Consider the following 20,168-nt stretch of genomic DNA (forward strand, 5'->3'; position numbering starts at 1 on the left):
ACATCTTTTAAATTATTTTAAATCAATATCAAAATTATTCCAACTTCACATTAATCAAAAGCTAAGAAAAAATTAACTTTCTTCCAACTTCTTTAATCAAAGTTAAGGCTTCAAATATGGCTTTAACCAATGCTAAATTCACACTGTGTGAACATTCATGGAGTCTTTTATTTTTCTTCTCTCAAATCTGTTCTTTTGTTTTGCACTTGAAATTTTTAACAATTGTTACTCATCTTTATTATAGAATTTTAACTCTTCTTGGAACCATTGTGTGTAACAAATTTTGTTTAAATTTGAAGATAACAAGAAACAAACTTTGTTTAAAGAAAAACAAACTTTAGTTTTCCAAATAGAAAACATTAATTAGTTTTATTGAAAAAGACAAGAGTATTGACAAAGGGTATAATTGACAAATCGTACCCTTAAAATCCCAAAAAAATTGTTAAATAGAAACGAAAAATTTACCCTAAGAAGACACTTAAAAAGGAACGGAGAGAGTAATATATTTCATTTTTGTCTTTTTTGATGTATGGGAAAGCAAGAAAAACAAAAACAACAAAAAAAAACAAGTTAAACTCGGAGGAAAGTTGTCCCATGGAGTCAGCAATAAGAGTAGTCGAAAGAGGAGTTGGACATTGTCTCCAAGCGATCTAGTCACCCTCCAATCTTGCTCCGTATTTCGCTAACCGATCCGCACAACTATTACCTTCCCTCAAGGAATGTTGGAAAGTCAATAGCCAAGGATAATCAATAAATCTCTTAATGAGGTCAATAACAGGTGCATAGGGGTGAGTTGTCGGAACTCCTTCCTTAATCAAAGTCAAAGCCGACTGACAATCTAATTCACATTCAACATGTCGAAAGCCATTATTCCATGCCATCTGAAGACCGTGAAATCGAATAACCAATTACCATTAGTGTATCTAATTAAACCTCCGAATCCAGAGCAACCCGAATTACCAAGAGAATTACCATCCACATTTAATTTAACAACTGCACCTACCGGAGGTTTCCAAGCTACCAAACGTGGTTCATTTTTGTTTGTTAAAAAAAAGTATTCTCTTTTAATATTGGTATAATCTTGATAAAATATAAGAATTTATCCCTAAGAAAAATATTTGATCATTTTTGTAGCAAATTTGTCCGAAGTCATAGTCTAATTTTAGCTACTTTATAGTATTTCATTCCCACCTTCCTCAGTGTGCATAAGCCCTTCGCCATTCTTTCAAGTTTCCACAGTGTTCGTTCATTCTTTCAAATTGAAATTAGGGTTCCCAACTTCTTCAAGGTAATTCTTTCTTTCACTGCAATTTTCTTCATAATCAATCATTCTTCGTTATTTATCAATCAATAATCACTTTATTTCATAATCGCTTTCTTAATTCCCATGTTTGATTCTTACTTTCTCCTTCAATTTTTGATTTCTTGTTGTATGATTTAGATATTCAATGTTCAATGTTTGATTTCTTATTGTATGTATGAGTATGATATCTATCAAATTTTAACTTAATTTGTTTATTTTTCTTTTTACAACTTATTGTAGTCATGAAAAGAAAAAAGATTTCAATTGCAGCTGCAAGAACAGAGAGTCATGATGATGAAGTTTTCCCTTTTTTTTGATAATCTTCCATCTCACGTCACTGCCCGCATTCTTCTTCAACTTCCCATTAAGTCGCTTCTCATTTGTAAATCTGTGTGCAAAATTTGGAAAACATTGATTTCAGAATCACATTTTGCTAAATCCCACTTTGAGCGATCACCACTTAGTCTCATGATTCGGACCAATGACTATTACCGAGTGTCAAGAACCTTGTACCTTCTTCATTGTGATCCTCAAAAGTTTGAGATTGGAACCAACAATCGTGTGAAGCTTGCGCCTATGTTCAAGCTTCCTCTCAGATCATTTAGGGATAAAAGTGACGAGATCAATAATGAATCCAAGCGCCTTTTCGTTCTGCAAGATTAGTTTCGGGGAAAAAGGATGAGAACAGTGATAGGGGTAGACAAAGTCTTTATATTGCTTGCAACAGTGATTTTGATAAGTTTAATATTGTGAATTCTTGCAATGGTTTACTTTGTTTGTCTGACCCATCTTTCGGAAACCCATTAGTGATCTGCAACCCAAGCACTGGGGAGTTCATAAGACTTCCTGAATCTACCGCGAATCGAACTCGGGTAGGAAGGCAAGGACAAGCTGCTTTTGGTTTCCAACCTAAAACTAATGAATATAAGGTGATAAACATGCGGGTGAGAAATGTTAAACGTGCAAATGTGTGGGAGTCTGAGCTTGTGATCCTTTAGATAAACACACTTGGAACACCATCCTGGAGAAATGTTGAAGTGGATCCTCAAATTTATTTTTGGATGCTTAAGAATCCCACTTGTGTGAATGGTGCACTTCATTGGATAAGATATGAGGGTGAGCAAATGTCAATATTGGTTTTCAGTTTTGAAAGTGAGAGGTTGCAGTCATTTCCTTCTCCTCCACACGAGTTTGGAAATCATAATAATGGAACTCGTGGTAACAGCCATGTTAGCATGGGAGAATTAAAGGGATTTCTTTACATTTGTGACTGGACCTTTTCATCTGATGTTCCAATGTGGGTTATGAAGGAATATGGCATTGAAGAATCATGGACTAAGGTTTACAAGTACGATACTTCATTCAATCCTTTGGACCGTCCTGTTTCATGGCGTTCGGGTTTATGGCCGATAAAACACTTTGAAGAAGGTGCTTCCATATTGTTATATGATTACAATCGTTTAATCTATTATGAACCTGCGAAATATCGATGCAAAGCTTTTGAAATTCATGGGAGTCGTTCAGATTGTTTTGAAGTAATCCCGCATATTCCAAGTCTAATTTCATTGAAGGATGTCTTGAAAGGGGACAATATTGAGGTGCTGAATATCCACTCAAGGTAAGAATGTAGCTTCAAATATTTTATTTTTATTGGCATTTGAATCTGATTGATGGTTAATGTTCCCATACAAGTCATAGTAATTGATTTTGATCATAACATGAGTTTTCAAAGGGACTCGTGTGAGTTTCTTATGTTACCACTTATAAGTTAACAAATAGTATCTGATGGTTGATATTCCCATACAAGTCATAGGAATTAATTTTAATCATAAGACAAGTTTTCAAAGGGACTTCCTATTTTGCCATTCTGTTTGGAGAAAGGAAGACTTGTTGTTAGGTTGTGATGTTTCCTCAATCAATTGCTTTTACAACCAATATATTTATGGTGTTTATATTTTTTTTTTATAATTTTAGTTTTTTTGGTTATCTAATATCTACCACCTTTAATTACATCTCTGGCTCTGATAGTTAATGGTATTCCATCCCCTGCATTTGCAGTTTTAGCTAATATTACTTAACCATTATTCCCTAATATTGTTTTAATTTATATAGGTGTGCAAAGTTTAAATTGCGGGAAGAAACGGAAGGTCTATCTCTGTCTCAACAGATTGTTTGAGACTTAGAAACTACATGTTTTCCATCATCTTTTGGTGACTTGAAAAATTTATCTTCATCCTCATCTGATGGTGAAGAATTTCCATACACTAGGAAGGGTTATGTTAAATCACAAGTTATGATTTGGCTAGTTATGATGTCTTTTTGTAAACTTTAATCTAGATGTTTGCTAATCATTATCTATGCTGTAAGACTGGGCAGTTATCTTGTTGGCCTGGTTTAGAAAATGATTGACTATATGTGTTTTACTTCATAAATCCTGATTTCCTTGATTCTTAGTCTTTAACTGCTCCTTGAAAAGGGTTTCTGAATCCCTAAGCGTTAATTATAATAATGAATTATCAATTTGAGGAGCTTTGCTCAATAGTTTAGATTTAAATTTGTAGTGATTGAATTTCAATTTTGGTGGCATGATAAAAGTTTAATTTGATATCTTCCTTCAAAAAAAAAAAAAATTAATTTGATATCTAAAACACCCCCTCTCTTTTGTTTTGTCTTTTTTTTTTTAAAAAAAACTTCTGATTCTCAAAAAAAGGCCGATATTCCGAAGTTCGGCCCGAAGCTGAGTAAAACCTGACCAACAACTATTCCATCCAAAAATCAAAATCAAACTATCCTTAACAATTTGACGAAGCTCATTAACATTAACCTACAATTGATTGGTTACTTTAGCTCTTCTTGTACTAAAGTTTGTAGTTGATGTTCAAAATAAATAAAAACAACGATTTTTAATTACTTTTTATTTTTCTTTTGGGTAAACTAAACTTTTAATTATACAAATGACAAATTTGAGAAAAAAAACACAATAGTAAAATTATCACATACTTAAGATAAACATCCTCTACTGCAATTCTGCTTTAATAAAATTAAGATTTGTACTCCAAAAGTACACGATTTCATTACTTCTTCTTCTCTAAAGGCAGCAATTGCACATCAAAATCACCATAAGAAATTTAAAAGTTGAGTTCCATTCAATTATATTTCAAGTCATTAAACAATAAGGTTGAAAGATTGAAATGGACCAACATGGACAAAGATAATAATGTAAACAGTATAAAACATTTTGCAAGCAACTACTTAAAACTAGAAGAAACAACTCAAACACTACGTGCCTTGTAAAAAAATACTTGTACAAGTTGTTCATAATCAAATTGAAAACCAATATAAACTCTTGAGGGCCATGCAATGTAATTCTTCCTAGCTAGGTAAGACTAATTCTTCCAGAGGCTGATACTGGTCCATCTCCTTATAAACTATTTCAAAGTCTTCTTCATCAAGGTTCACACATTCTTGAAATGTTATTTCTGCATTAAAAAAAGTATATAAATTAACACATGATATAGAGAATGATTAACAGTATGCAAAAACAATATGGCCCGTCATTTTTCAATGCACCAACCAAGAGTGGCAATTAAAGTAAAGCAATACAGAGCTAGTTCTACAATATTGATCACTAGAGACCAATATTGCTCCAAGAAAAACCTTAGCAAATTAAATAATAAAATTTGATTATGCTCAAACTCTTAGAATGTAACTATAAAATAAAATGGCTTAATTAATGATGTGGCCCCTTAAGTTATTTGTTGGTTACATTTTAGTCCCATAAGTTATTAACGTTACAATTTGGTCCCTTTAAGTCATTTTCCGTCAACCAAATAAATCCCCACCGTCAAAACCGTTAAGCCAATGTCTAAGGTGGATACACATTGCAAGTTGTCACGTCACCGTTCACATATACCTATTTAACATTTTGGCAAAAGACTGACGGTGAGGAATTATTTGGCTAACAGATACTAACTTAAGGGACCAAATTGTAACGTTAATAAGGACCAAAATGTAACCAACAAATAACTTAAGGGACCAAATCATTAATTAAGCCAAATAAAATCTATTGAACATTCATGAAAGAGAAAAAAGAAGTAACAAGGAATGATTAGAATCGAACAGCAATGTTGTTTATGTAGCTAACTAGACAAAGATGGTGCAAGTCAAGCCACTTCATCAAACAGAAGCAACAGTTTTTTAAGCAAGAGTGAAAGAAAGCAAAAACTGCAACATATGAAAAATCTAAGTCCAATGTTCCTTATCAAGCTAATAAAGCACATTAACAAGTTTCCAGAATCGCATAAACAAAGTGCTAGTTTAATGCAGAAACAAATAAACAAGTTTATAGCTATTACCTAATTTTTGTCGAGTAGAAAGTGCAACTTGCTATTGACCCTAAATGTCCAAATGTTGAGTTTTTGACCAATTTCAAAACTATTTTGCCTCATAACTTTTTTCCAATCTTGTACAAGACTGTAAAGACTTTTGCCCCACTTCCTCAAAGACATTGTGAACTCTCTACAAGAAGGGTCCAACACAATCACTTCTATACCAACCAGTTTATCTTCTTCATCCTTTGTACCTAAAGTCTCCTTCTCTGTGTCGATGAGAAAATCATCAGCTATATCTTCTTTAAGTGACATTAAAAGACGATTTTGGTCATCCCTGAGATCTGACGCAAACAATTTCTTACACATGATATGTTTGATATCAGTGCCATTCAACTCTTTGATCTTGATCTCGACATCAATAGGCAATATTGGCGGAGGTGATGACAATTTTTCCTTATCTTGTTTTTTTGGTTCCATCTTCTTCGTGCTCTTTGGTTTCACTCTTCTTTTCGCCTTATCAGCCATGCCACCTTCATCACTTGAGCGACACCTTTTCTTCTTATTCACTACTTCTCCTTTCATTGTGCTTTGTGGAATATTAAGAGGCAATTTTGTTTCTTGGCGAAGATGTTGATTGATTTTCTCTATTTGTGCTAACTCTTGTTCGGTATAATACTGAGGTGCATAATGAGATAACAGATTATGCAAAGTAAAGTGAGGGAAAGGGTTGAATTTCCTTTCTTCCATTGTTTCCATTTTTTGCATCAATGCATTGATCTTCTCCCTAGCCATAGCAGCTTTCTTTTCCAACATAGCTTCCATATTTTCATTCATCTTCATCGTAGCTCTCTTTTTCTTTTCTTTCTCAAAGTGTTCTTCTTGTTGTGCTGAGTTGAGAATGTGTGTGGCTTTAACTTTATATCAAGTGTGAGTATTTATAGAAGAGGGTTTCTATTTTGTTACTAAATCTTTTTATAGAGTCAGTATTTATATAGAAGATTATCTTATTCAAAATCTGGTTTCTATTTTGTTACTAAATCTTGTTATCGAGTGAGGAAGGGTTTATGAAGATTCAAATCAAAAAGTAAAAGATTTGGTGATATTTTAACTAGCAAGGGACGCTCTTATTTATGGTTTCTATTTCTTTACTAAATCTTTTTAATAAATCTAACAAGGGATTAATTTTTTTTAGGAAAAATCTGGTATATTTTGTTACTAAATCTTTGACAAAATAATTTATGGCTTAAGCCTTAAGCTTTTACGGAAAAGATTTTATGTCAATCTTTTTTTTAGTTAGTTTAAAGGCTTTGTTTTTTGTTTAATAATTAAGGTGTGAAGCGGGTACTTCAACTATTTTTTTTTAGTGGTGGTCGGGGTTTAAACCCCAAACATTGCATATATATTGCATTGCCCCTATCAACTGAGTTAAGCTTGCGATACTTCAACTATTTAAAAGAATTTAAATAATTCTCTCAAATAAAAAAAGCGTTAATTTAGTCATGAATTTGTCAAAATTGTTTAAACTATCGTTCAGACGGTGCGCTAATGCGTATAAGTTATAGTTTTTATGAAATTTTAATTGAAATTATTTTGATTTTGATTAAAATTATAGGTATGGATAATAGATATTTTACACTTTCAGATTGTAACAACTTATATTTATCGTTTTCCATGATATCAACAATTTAACAAATATAATTTAAATTCTTATCTTTTTGAGTGACACCAATCAAAAAAGCATCTATTCTCTAGTCTATAAAACTTGATGTCTTTCAAAAATACAATCTTACCCCTTTTTAATTTTTTGACACGTCATCAAAATTATATCCCTTTGTGTTTTTTGCTTCTACCTTCTTCTATGTTTTCTCTTTTAAAAAGAAATTAAAAGAAACTCACTCAATAAAACACACTAACTTAATCTTTTTTTAAAGAACAAACAAACTTAATCTTCTATTTTCTAATTATATATTCTCTACCTATTCTCTAATTATGAAACTTAATGTCTACCAAAAATACAATTTTATCCCTTTTTAATTTTTTGACACATCATCAAAATTATATCTATTGTGTCTGTATCTTTTGCTTCATCCTCCCCCAATCTTTTCTCTTTTAAAAACAAATTTTTCTATAATTCAACTCCTAAATATCTAAAGAGTTAAAAACAATTTACAGTATATTTTCTTTCTCTAATTATGAAAGTTAATGACCAAAAGAAGGGAGAAAAAAAAAACATAATTTTGACCCATCTCAATATTTTGACACCTCGACATATATTTACATTTTTGTGTCTTTTGTAACAAAAGATTCTATTTAGCTGATAGAGAAAATAACTTTCAAAAGATTGATATGATTTGTTACGAAAAGTTCCTTTTATATTATAGTTTTTTTTTTTTAAATCAGGTTCAACAAAAAAATCTAAGCAAAGTAAGATCCTTAAAAAGGTTTGGTATTTTGAAACAAACATCGATATTTATCTGCTTAGCACTAGCCAGGTTAAACAATGAAGCCATGAGTAAAAATCCACGCATACAGAGAAGTAGAATTTCATCAAACAGGAGCAACAAATTTTGAGTAAGAATGATTAAAAAAAGCCCAATAAAAGAGTGCAAACTTTCTGATTCCTTACAAATAGTATTTGAAATGGTATTAAAAGCCAACCCTTCCCACATAACTTAGGTATTTGCCTATTTGGCCAATGTGCAAAATCCCATCAAACATTTTGTTTTTCTTTCTATCTTCAAATCACATTTGAATATTTGAAGAGTACAAAATATGGAAAATCTAACTCGTGGGGTCCCTTTGAAGCTAATGCAGCCCATGAACAGGGGAAAATAGGCAAAAACAAAGCCAGAAACACATAAACAAGTACCAGAATCGCAGAAGCAAAGCACTAGTTAAATACAGAAACAAAGAAACAAGTTTATCAATGTTTACCTTAGTTCCTCCGCAGACAAGCACAGCTGCAGAAACGAGTTCATGCGAATAGTTTGCACGAATGCAACAAGCGTTTGAGTCATGTAACTTAAAATTGCTCCCTTGCCCTTTTTAGAAGAATAGCTTATCGACAAAGAATGAACAAAACTGTCTACTTCTCAAAAATGACTAAGCTAATAACAAAAAAATAAACTATTTGACTCTGCCGTTTGGAGCAAAGCATTATAAGTACTGTATAACAATAATAACTAAGCAAATTTAAGACTATTGAGAAGTGACACTGTTAGCAACCGAAGTTACTGAAATTTTCCTAGCAGGACGACTAGGCTTTTTCATATAAGAGGAATTCCACTCCCCTCCATCTTGAGCATAATAGTCCATTGGATAATCTCCACCAAAATCTTCAGTCGCCTCGGCATCCCCGCAGCTACCGTTAGAGCAACAATCGCTCTTATTGCAACCTGTAACATCTTCACAACCTTGTTTCTGCATCTGAGTTTTCTCCCACCATCCAGGTATCAATCCCAGTGCTATCTCAGCCTCAAAAGGAGTCAGAACTGGTTTTACAAAAGCATCTCCCCAATCAATAGAGAGTCTAGGACAAGCAATCTGAATCCAAGCATCCACAGAATCTTCAAACAAAGAGATTCTATAAGGGCTTAGCTCAGACATCAAAACCACAGTATAATCAAATCCTTTATCCCCCATTTTCATTTCCAATCTCTCCAAAATCTTAGGATTCCCTTGTCTACCCAAAGTCCCTAAAACAACGCCCCAATTCCTTGCCTCCTTCGCTTTCAAAATTGCATTTTTCCTCGACCCCTTCATACCCACATGATCATATTCCTCCAAAAACAACTTCCCCACATAAGGGTCATACCTAAAAGCCTTAATCCCCGGATTCGCTATCATAAACGCTTCAAGATGAAACCTTCCATCCGACACAAACACCAAAACACTCTCTTCCTTATCATCCAACTCTTTCCCCACCTTCGGTGCAGTACACCCTAAAATCTCACCAGCAGACAACGGCTTCGACTGCGGAACCAAAACCCTATACCCTAATTTCTCCAATTCAGGCTTCACAGCCCTAATCCCAGAAGCAAACTGAATAGTCCCAGCAAGAATAACCCTTTTACCCATAAACCCTAAATCCTTAGAATTCAACTTAACAGTATCAACTAAATGATCAACATCAATCTTAATATCAACAAAAACATAAAGACAAGGAATTTTTGTCGAATCAATAGGAACTAAACAACTATGACCATAATGAATAAGAATCTCAGCACCAAGAGCAATAGCAGAGAAATCATCAATACAACAAGCACCATAGGTAACATCACCGAGAACGTAACAGTGAGTTACACCGGCGAAGGTGGTGAAGATATCAGAGAGGATAAGAGAGTACATGAGAAGGCCTTCAGGGAATTGAAGAGCGATGCGTTTAGCGGCGGTGGAACGGACGCGCCAAACGCATTTGTGAACTTCGAAGGAGTAGTTTGATGGAAGGATTGAGATTGCGGCGTTGAGAAGTGGGTCGTTGAGGATTGAATCTGGGATTTGGTTTTTGATGAATCGTTTTGGTTTTGGTTTTTCTTTGATAGAAACAGTGATGGTGTTGTTGGGTTTTTCAGGTTGTTCTGGAAATTCCATGGTTTGTTTAAGGATTTTGTTTCTGTGAAAGTTAATTGAATGAGAAGAGTGTTTGATTGTTCAGTTTTCAAGTTCGTAGGTTAGATTTTAGAAGCTGCATTCGAAGAGCAGTGTTTGATGAAAATGTAAGTATATAAACACTAATAGTCATTTTCATCCTTGAATTTACTAACACATAACCACCGATATTCATATTCTTTTTTTTTTTTTTTCCTCGGTTCGAACCCCGACCTTTCATATATTATCCATTGTCCCTATCAACTGAGCTATGCTCACAGGACATATTCATATTCTTTTAATTTGATCCTTGGATTTAACAAATAATCAAGATATTTTTTTAATGTATCAGAATTTTTAAATAGTTTTGAATTGTCGATTATGTTAATTAAACTATTTTTCTCTCTCTTTCGCTAATACATTTTTTTAATAAGTGTTAAATGAGTAAAATGTTCACTTTAATTGGGATGGAGAGAGTATGTTAATCAAAATAGTATCTGCTGTAATTTTTTTTCAAAGAGTATTTGGCGTTAAAATATTTTATTAGTATTGTCATATCAGTCTTTCAATATATGTATTTATTGTCATATCAACATATATGAATATTAACCTCTATATAAAAATAGTTAATGTCAGCATTAAAAGACTATTTAACATCATAGATGATTTTGACTAACAAGTGCACAATCAAATATTATTACTTTTATTAAACATACCTAAGATTAAACTTTCAATAAAAAAAAAACTTAAATGCATTTTTTGTCCCCTTATTTTCAACAAAAAAAAATTAAGTTTTGATCTCCCTGTTTTAAAACCAAACGTCTTGGCCCCCAGTTATAATTTTTCTTGAGTTCTAATCGTCCATCCCATTTTAAAATCAATTTTAATGATGTGACATTGTCACCAATGTTGCGGTTGTGTCTAGATGCATTTTATTATACATGTCATTAATAATTTGTTTATTTCAATAATAATTTTAAAAACTTAATAAATTTTTAATCAACACTTATCTCTCTTTGTGTTCATCATCTTTGTCAATAAACCCAATAATTACCACATCAAGGAAAATCCCAAAATTTACCCAAAATTAAGACATTAAATAAAAAAAATCCATCAAGATTAGATATTTCCTCCAAATTTGGTTGAATTATGGGATTATTTATTACAAATTTACTGCAAAGCCATCACAAATTAAAAACCTCTAAATCCAAACAACCCACACTATCTGTCACCCAAGAAAGCCCTCAGTTGCAGCCACCCGCAAGCAAATTCAAGGCAATCTATAATCCTTGGGATTTTTATTTTGATGTCTTAGTTTAAGGTTAATTTTGGGAATTTTCTTGGTAAATTTATGGTATATCGAGATATGAGGATTTTGATTTTTGAAGATGTCTTGGGTTTTTTTAAGATGATTTTGATTTGTTTGAGTGTAGTATTGCTTTGAATGAAGGTGGTTTGGAAATTTTTGGGTTTATCGATGAAGATGATGGTGATGATGATGAACATAAATGATGATGATAACGAACACAGAAAAAGAATGTTTATATTTTTTTTTTAAATTATTATTTTTGAATAAATGGAATTACTATTGAATTTAACAAAGTATAAATGACATCATTAATGACAATACCACTTCACCAAAATTGACTTCGAAATGGGATGGGGGACCAGAATTCAAGAAAAACTAATTGAGAGATCAAAAAGTTGGATTTGAAAATAGAGAGATCAAAACAGCGCTTTTAAACCAAAAAAACTAATTTTCAACTAACGATGCACTTTTTGGGTGGCAGAACCGGATACTCGCACACACTAGATGCTGAGATGTGGGGCATTGCAGGTTCAATTCCGCACACCAGGATATCAAATGTCCTTGCAGCTTATAACTATTGATAAAAGTTTTCTGCAACGTTTTGGTTGTAGATGGTATTAATCCTTCAAATCCAGTGTTATTAATCCTTCAAATCTAATCCAGTGTTACTAATCCCAGAAAATTGAGTTTCTGCAATACAACTTCTGTCAAACAAGTTCTCAGTTTCGGTGTAGAGCATACAAGTAGGGGACAGAGGGACGAGGAAAAACCCCAACTTAAATTGCTCATATTTTCAGTCAAAAAATATTGATCAGCACAAAACAAGAGACAATATTGCAATACCTATCAATCATCAAATAGAGCTGCATTTTGTGTCCAATAATAATGCTTTTTGCATATATAGATATTGCCTCAGAAAATCAACATGTGAGAATTCTACACTACAAGGAAGCAAAACGACCTCATGTATCTTCTGTTTATCAGTCTTCAGGATGAATTGGGGACTATACATCAAATTCATCCTCAAAATACCAACAATCAATTAAATACGATTTCTATTTTGTTGGAAACAAGAAAGCCAGCAATTTGTTGTGCCATCACTGCAAGATAATTATTATTTCTAATATATAACAATGTACATGTAACCTACGATTTTCTCTCCACGCCGGGATTCAACACATCCACATTAGTAGATGCTTTTAAAGGTGGCCTATTAATCTTCTCAAGTAATCTACTAAATACCAGTTTAACTGGTATGCAAGCTACAGTAGTGAGCCCAGAGACCTCTGGTTTAGTCATCTTGTCTGTTCGATAAAAGCTTCTAGTAAGTGATGGTTTTCTACCAAGATTATCTTCAATAGATAAAGAGGAAAGGGTTCTAGTTTTCTGACTAGATGACAAGCTCACTTTTTTTGCACTCTTTTTAAAGGACTTCTTGTCAATTGACGGCCCGGCATTGTTAAGGCCGTTCTTCTTCCAATGGCTTGCATTATGACTGGAATTTCCACCATTTAATCTCTTATATCCATTATTTCTTTCCTGATCTAAGGAGAAGTCTTCATCAACATTTGATGACGATATGTGGGGACGAGGGACACGAAAGTTAGCTGTTCTCCTCGCAGTCCTCCAAGCTGGTGGAAGTACACTACTTCCCTCGTAGCCAATCATATCATTACTGAAGTCATCAATTGCAGAAAATAGATTGTCAGTTGAGCCATCCTTAAGGACTTCAATTGGGATTGGGCGTCCAATTATAGAACTCCCATCTAACTTGCTCGTAATAGATACAATAGGGACTGACTCTTTCGGGTAACTTGCCTGAACCTTCAAGTCTACATCTACCAGCATTGATCCCTTCCCCCCATCATAATGATAAGGATCACTATATAATGAAGCAAACCCTTTAAAATCCGAATATTCTTTCAAAGCAGGCTGATCCTCCCACGGCCATTCATCCCAATCAAGACCTTGACTTTTTGCAACCTCTCTAGGAGTTAGGGTGTATTCATCTTCTGATCCAAACATTTGATCGCTGTCATCAGGAGCATCACTATAGTCATTTCTGTAGTAAGGATAACCAGGCCCCATTCTCTTGTGGTTTAAATGGCTTCTCTGTCCTTCAATATCTGCTCCATATAAAACAACGTCTTTCCTATCAGAAGCAGCAACAGACCTTTTTACAAGGTTACGGTTATTCCTCTTTCCTTTTAATTGCCATTTGGATACAGCTTCATTGCACGTTCGAGGTTCCCGCGGATAAAGGTGAGGCATGTCACTGGAAGTTGCTAACTCAGCTAACTCATCATGCTCCTCACTGCTAGTGCTTTCTTGTTCTTCGTCGTCCTCATCACCAGTTTCTGCAGTTAAAAAGTTACATCAATAGAGAGAAAGAGAATGATGTGATACAGAACTAAGGACCTGTTTGGATGAAGAGCTTAATTTGCAGCTTATAGCATAAGCGCTTTTGATGATAAGCACTTTTGTATAAGCTATTTCTAAAACAAAAAATAATAAAGTTAAATTGTTTTCGTATAGGCTATAAGCTGTTTTCATAAGCCATTTGGAGAGCATATGAAAATCAGCTGAAAACAGTTACGTACATGGCATAAGCTCTTTTCATAAGTACTCCCAAACAAGTCAATCTAAGCAGTCTAACACAGAACTCAAAGAACAAGTTCAAAACACATTCAGCACAGCAAAAGAATAAAGAGAACCCAAAATGTAAGACATTCTAAGATCTAAATGATGGTTAAGGTGAGAGGGAGGAGGAATAGATTATTGACATGTGGATTTAAAATAGACTAACAAATACAAATTCCTAACGATAAATTTATGGTCACATAGATTCACATTACAAGTTAGGAAACCATATATGAATTCAGACCCACATATAGATTGTAGAGTTGGGTAACTTTAAAGCATACTCCATTGTAAATAATGTCAAGCTTTTCAAGGCAGTGACTTTCTCTAGTATTCAAATTGTCTAGAATATTTCTAGCATTCAAATTGTCTAGAATATTAGGTGAGTTTGTGTTATATATTAGGTGAGTTTGTGTTACACATAGATTGTAGAGTTGGGTAACTTTAAAGCATACTCCATTGTAAATAATGTCAAGCTTTTCAAGGCAGTGACTTTCTCTAGTACTCAAATTGTCTAGAATATTTCTATCATTCAAATTGTCTAGAATATTAGGTGAGTTTGTGTTATATATATTATACTGAGTTTTCTAAGGGTACTATTGACCTCTAGCTATGTACTTATTTTCTCTCAAAAAGGAAAGAAATCTGAAGAAAAACAGACTACCACGCAACTTTGTTACCTAAAACTTTAATTGCAGACAACTGTCCTTATTTTAACTTGTAATACATTTTGTTTGGTAAACAACCTCTAATACATTGACTAGAACATGCTGTTGAGGTATCACTACATGATGTAACAAGAAGCAAAAAGCCATCATCCACGAGTCCGCGTGTAAGATTTGAAAGATTGACAGACTAATATACAATAGCCTGTTGCAACCTGTAATACCTTGTGAACTTGAAAGGAGTTTTTAGTAGGGTACTTTAAGATTGGTTTTGGTTTTTATTACTGGTGGTTTGTAGGTTTAGCCTAAAAGGAGTATTTATGGGTTTGCTTTGATCGAACGCTTTCGGCTCGTCATGTAACCATCTCTGTTGGTTTTCTTGCTCACCCTTCACGACTTGTGTAAAGGCGTTGCTTAATAATATTTGCAGTTCAAAAAAAAGCATTAGTCAACAATTTCTTTAAAATGTAATAGTTGACAACACGCAATAGAGACTAGAAATAATCATAAACGGATTAACATGCATGTGCTACTGTCAAGTCAAAAATGAAAGATGCACAATGGAGAGAATTCCTTCTCTGTCTCTCTGTTTCCTTTGTTCTCAGTCTAATGTCTTGGGCCTTAGCAAATCACATCTGATACAGCACGTATCATTTATCAAAATCTTTTTTCTTCAAGAGTTGAGAACTTATACATACATTACGTAAACAGGATTTTACAAAGGAAAAAAAAAATCTATTAACTCTATTTTTAGGGTACATTGGCCAATCTAGGTAATAATTCTGATTTTAATTTTAAAACCTTATCAATAAATATTGCAAAATCATTTGTTAATTTCATCAGAAGAGAGTAAATAGGGAGGTATGGTGGGAACTAGTAGGAATCTTCATATTATGCTCAGTCAACTGTAAGCAATTTGCAATGATACAGTCATTGTTCAAATTTACAATCTTTATAAGGAAAAGAAGTGAGGAATAGTGCGAGAATGTTGAAGGATGAATGGCAAATTTCACGTATATAATTTGTTTTCAATATTCGTACAATAGTGCAACAAGGAAAACTAACACTAGTTTCAGCGAAGAAATAAAATGAAGTGTAAGGTAAGTAAGTAGCTGCAAATAAACTGATGTAAGCTCAAGGAAAGTATAGTAGAAGCTAAACCTGAAAATATAGTCATGTCTTCGTCATTGTCTAGTTCTGTTTCAGAAGAATCTGATTCCGATTTAATAGAAGCAGTTTCAGAAGAATCAGATTCAACATCATTCAGAAAAGCAGATTCGCTCTCCTCAGCAAATGAACTTCCATAAGCATACTCCCCAAGTTGGGAAGATGATATTGGAACATGGGCTAGAGTTTCATTGTAATCCAGAGAATCACTAGACTCAGGCGGCAAGTACACACATTTGCTCCTCTTTGCTCGGAATGCTGCGCCTATTTGCCCAGATCCTGAAAAACAAAACACAGCAGGTTATAAGACATACCTAATCTTCACTAATTTACAATTTAATACACACACACACACCTCTTTATTTAATATTAGTCACTCAATTCCTCGTTTACTTTTTCTTCAGCCAAAGATAACTTCGACTGTACTTCCTAAGTGAAGAACATAACTTGGTATATTAGGGCTTTGAATCATAAGAAGGCGAGAGCTTCCCTTTCAGAAGTCCAAAGGCAAATTAGGGCTTTGTTTGGTAAAAAATAGTGGATGGCTTATAAGCTAGCTTATTGCTAAGAACGGATAAGCTCACAAGTCAAAAGGCAAATTAGGAGTCTGGTAAAATATAGCGGATGGCGGATGACTTGTAAGCAAGATTATAGCGGATAGCATACAAGCTAGCTGATTGAACTTATAATATTCGGTAAAATTAACGGTTGAAGTAGCTTATAAATATGAAATGACATAAAAAAATGTATACATAATTAATATTTATTTTTTTCAATTAAGATTGCAAGGGTAAAATTGATATAGAAAGTGATAAGCTATAAGCTACTTGAATTAGCTTATCAAAAATGCTATAAGCACATAAAAATAAGCTATAAGCTCTTGAGAAAATGACAGTTACCAAACAAGTTTTTTTTAGTCATATAAGCTCAGATATGTGTCTTACCAAACAGAGCCTAGAGCCCACAGTCCTACAAAAGTCTATTTTCCAATATATTGCCATGTTGCATGTGATTTTGTTTTTTCCCTAATTTTTTTCTTAAAATTTCTGAATATGTGACTAAACCCTTCTCAATAGTATTATACAATCCAAAATTGGTTTAATCAGAAGCAATACCTAATTTATCTTGTTTCCTTAGCATCTGCCTTTCAAGCTCCAGGGCGTGGAGAATAGCATCTTCTCTTCGTGCATATTTCTCTCTTTTCTTCAATGGCATACCCAGAGCTGTCTCCGCCCTTTCAATGGATGCATCAAATTCGCCGCATCTGAACGGCTTCACTCGCTTGGATTTCTCCAAATTATACCAATCTCTGTTAAAAAATATACCAACACAAACAAGAGCAAATTAACAAAATAGACTGACGCAAACAAGGGGAAATCAACATAAACAACACAGACAAGTGCAAATCAACAAAATGAACCAACACAAACAAGGGCAAATCAACATATAAACAACACAAATAAGGGCAAATAAACAAAATATACAGACACAAACAAGGGTAACTCAACATAAACAACACAAACAAGGGAAAATCAACCAAATAGACCAACGCAAACAAGTGCAAATCAACATAATAGACAACACAAACAAGGGCCAATCAACATAAACAAGGGCAAATCAATAAAATATACAAACATAAACAAGGTTAACTCAGCATAAAGAACACAAACAAGGGCAAATCAACATAAACACCACTCATAAAAGTCAACAATCATTTCATTGGATATGTAGAAAGTTTCTCAATCCACCCCTAATATGCTCAAATCTATCAAAAACACTATGAGAAGCACGATTTTGATATAAAGCCGAATTTCGGTGTGGCGGATGGAGAAATTAACCAAAAATTAACATGGGTTCATAATTTTATAACACAAAAATAACTTCTTTTTCACAAACATCTACTCTGCAGAAAAGCTTAAGCACAGTAACAATCTAAAAAAATGTAAATTGAACTAAAAACTGAAAACCCAAAACAAAAAAAAAAAAAAACTGAATTTGAAGAAAAGGGCATTTACACGCTGGCATCTTCTCTTCCCAGAAGCTTAACCGGAGTTCCAGATCGAGGTGAGGTCAGATGAGAAGCGGCAAGGTCATCAGGATCGAGTATTTGACCCGGCCACCACGACCCGTTTCTTCTTCGGACCCAAACAAGGGATCCAACGGCGCAATCCTCTGCACCTAAACCCTCCCCATCCATCTCCTCCCCTCCCCTCCGCTTAACTTTTTTTCGCTTCCCCAGCTTGATGAATTGATACGGTGGCGCAACCGCCGCCGGTGAAGGAAAACGATGAACGGCGCAAGATTGTGAAACTGCTTTCAGTAGTGTGGATTAGGGCACAAAATTTCAATCAGATTTGGGGGAATTGAATTTTCTAGGGTTTTCAATTTTATTTAGAATAAGTTAAAAATTGAAGTTTGAATCTTCTAGAAGGACCGGTTTGGATTTGGTTAATGATGTGGCGGAGATGGCCACGGTAGTTGTCAAGGGTTGCTCAATCAAGTGTGACTTGTAACTAATCCTAGTTGTAAGGCAAAAGGTTAGGCTACAAGGGTTAGTGGAATAGTGTTTTTATATTATTAATTAATTCATTATCAATTATCAATGTTGTCGAGGATATTTGTTCTGATATAAATCACAAGACAATCAATCTCATTCATCTAATTTGATTATAGGTAATATCAATGTTATATTATTAATTCATTATCAATTATCATTGTTGTCGAAGATATCACTTCTGATACAAATCACGAGACAATCAATCTCATTCATCGATTCATCTCTAATTTGATTATAGGTAATTTAAAGTTTTTGCAGTTTCTGTAGCGAAAAATGATCATTCGGTTGTTGTGCAACAAGCGAAATATTACTTAGTTTAAAAGTTGGTAGACTAACCTGACATATTTTTTAAAAGATCGCTTATTTCTTTTAAAGATGCAAATTCAACACTCCTACCCATATAAATTATGTAAGTTTCAAGTTGATTACCAAGCATCATCAATTTAGTCAGGCAAAATTTATTTGGATAAAATTTTGCAATTTCAATCAGCTTTGTCTTGTCAAAAACAGAGAACAAGTTGATTCAACACGTATAAGTCATATTAACGAGTATCATTGTATTTGTCTACTTAAAATGAATACTAAATTCTTGAAAATGCATGTCTGCGACACTATAAAATAATTCAATGCGATAATGGTTCTGTGTTGTGAAAGATTCAACATTACCTCTGAGTTTTGATTTTCCACAAAAGTACATATCGTCCATGTTTGGAATGTCCATGCCCTGTCCATTGCAAAATAAATCTACCTCCTTCAATAAAGGATCTCGTTCATAATCTCTTCGAGTTTGTAATCACTCTCTTGTGGTGTTAACCAAGTTACTACCATTGTTGATGTCTTGATCTTTCTTTTGCAATGCTTCTAACAATTCATTTGAAATATCCAAGACATTTTTCATCAAATGTAATGTGAGCGCAAAATTAAAACTGTCCATTAGAAGTATAATACCATCTACTCCGCCTCTTGCGTCTTTAATTTATACTTCTTCTTTTAACATTTCAAGAACACCAGTTGCAGAATTTTACATCAATATCAAATTAACCAAAGTTGCAAAGTGCAAATTCCAATGAGAATCAACGAGTCACTTGCAACTAGTTTCCTGATTCAAGCATTTTCCCCTAACAATTTCTTCATTTTACAATGCATCTCTGACCTTGATTCATTGTATTTCATGAAGCATGAAATTTTGTTTACAATATCCCCAAACAACTTTCATTAAAGTGGATATTCAGCTAAAGAGAATGAAAACTTCAAGGTGGTCTTTGACGATAGCAATCGATGTAAGTTGCAATTGATGAGCAAAATAATGTATATAAAATGCTTACGGACTTTCCCTTAGATCAAACTTTTGAGACCAGAAAATTGTCCTTACATGTTGATAGCACCATCATAACCTTGTCCACGAATTCTAGAAGTAATAAGTCCTTGCAAGATTATCCATGGTTACGTTTTGTCATATGGTTGTTGTAGTTTTATCATGAACAACACCCAAAAATCGCTCAACAATACGACCATATTTGTTAACATAACACAAATCAACAAATATTTGTTCATTGTTAGATATGTCATTGGATTCATCAGTACGAATAGTAAATAATTTATCTTCAAT

The 20,168-nt window shown here is 33.7% G+C and overlaps 3 protein-coding genes and 1 pseudogene across 4 annotated transcripts; 1 reads left to right on the top strand and 3 right to left on the bottom strand.

Moving 5' to 3' along the window:
• Positions 1-1,409: 1,409 nt before the first annotated feature.
• LOC146919058 (F-box protein At3g07870-like) lies at positions 1,410-3,705 on the top strand (annotated as a pseudogene). Its single transcript, XR_015011331.1, has 2 exons — positions 1,410-2,921; positions 3,416-3,705. The product of XR_015011331.1 is annotated as an F-box protein At3g07870-like (transcript).
• An 857-nt stretch (positions 3,706-4,562) lies between these two features.
• LOC146919059 (uncharacterized) lies at positions 4,563-6,474 on the bottom strand. Its single transcript, XM_085712310.1, has 2 exons — positions 5,659-6,474; positions 4,563-4,782 (listed from the first exon to the last, which is right to left on the bottom strand). The coding sequence occupies exon 1, from the start codon at positions 6,472-6,474 to the stop codon at positions 5,659-5,661; it is 816 nt and encodes a 271-aa protein (XP_085568436.1). The 3' UTR covers positions 4,563-4,782.
• Positions 6,475-8,650: 2,176 nt separating this feature from the next.
• LOC146919060 (diphthamide synthesis DPH2 family protein) lies at positions 8,651-10,224 on the bottom strand. The gene has a single exon (XM_085712309.1). It carries the CDS (start codon positions 10,222-10,224, stop codon positions 8,833-8,835), a length of 1,392 nt encoding a protein of 463 aa, XP_085568435.1. The 3' UTR covers positions 8,651-8,832.
• Positions 10,225-12,398: 2,174 nt separating this feature from the next.
• On the bottom strand, positions 12,399-18,367 carry LOC146919061 (uncharacterized). The gene is made up of 4 exons (XM_085712308.1): positions 18,018-18,367; positions 17,118-17,311; positions 15,997-16,281; positions 12,399-13,887 (listed from the first exon to the last, which is right to left on the bottom strand). Exons 1-4 carry the CDS (start codon positions 18,197-18,199, stop codon positions 12,677-12,679), a joined length of 1,872 nt encoding a protein of 623 aa, XP_085568434.1. The 5' UTR covers positions 18,200-18,367; the 3' UTR covers positions 12,399-12,676.
• Positions 18,368-20,168: the final 1,801 nt, after the last annotated feature.

The sequence above is a fragment of the Medicago sativa genome, chromosome 5 (genome assembly GCF_051527215.1).
Source record: "Medicago sativa cultivar Bolivia chromosome 5, Bolivia_mono, whole genome shotgun sequence".
Classification (NCBI taxonomy): Eukaryota; Viridiplantae; Streptophyta; class Magnoliopsida; order Fabales; family Fabaceae; genus Medicago; species Medicago sativa.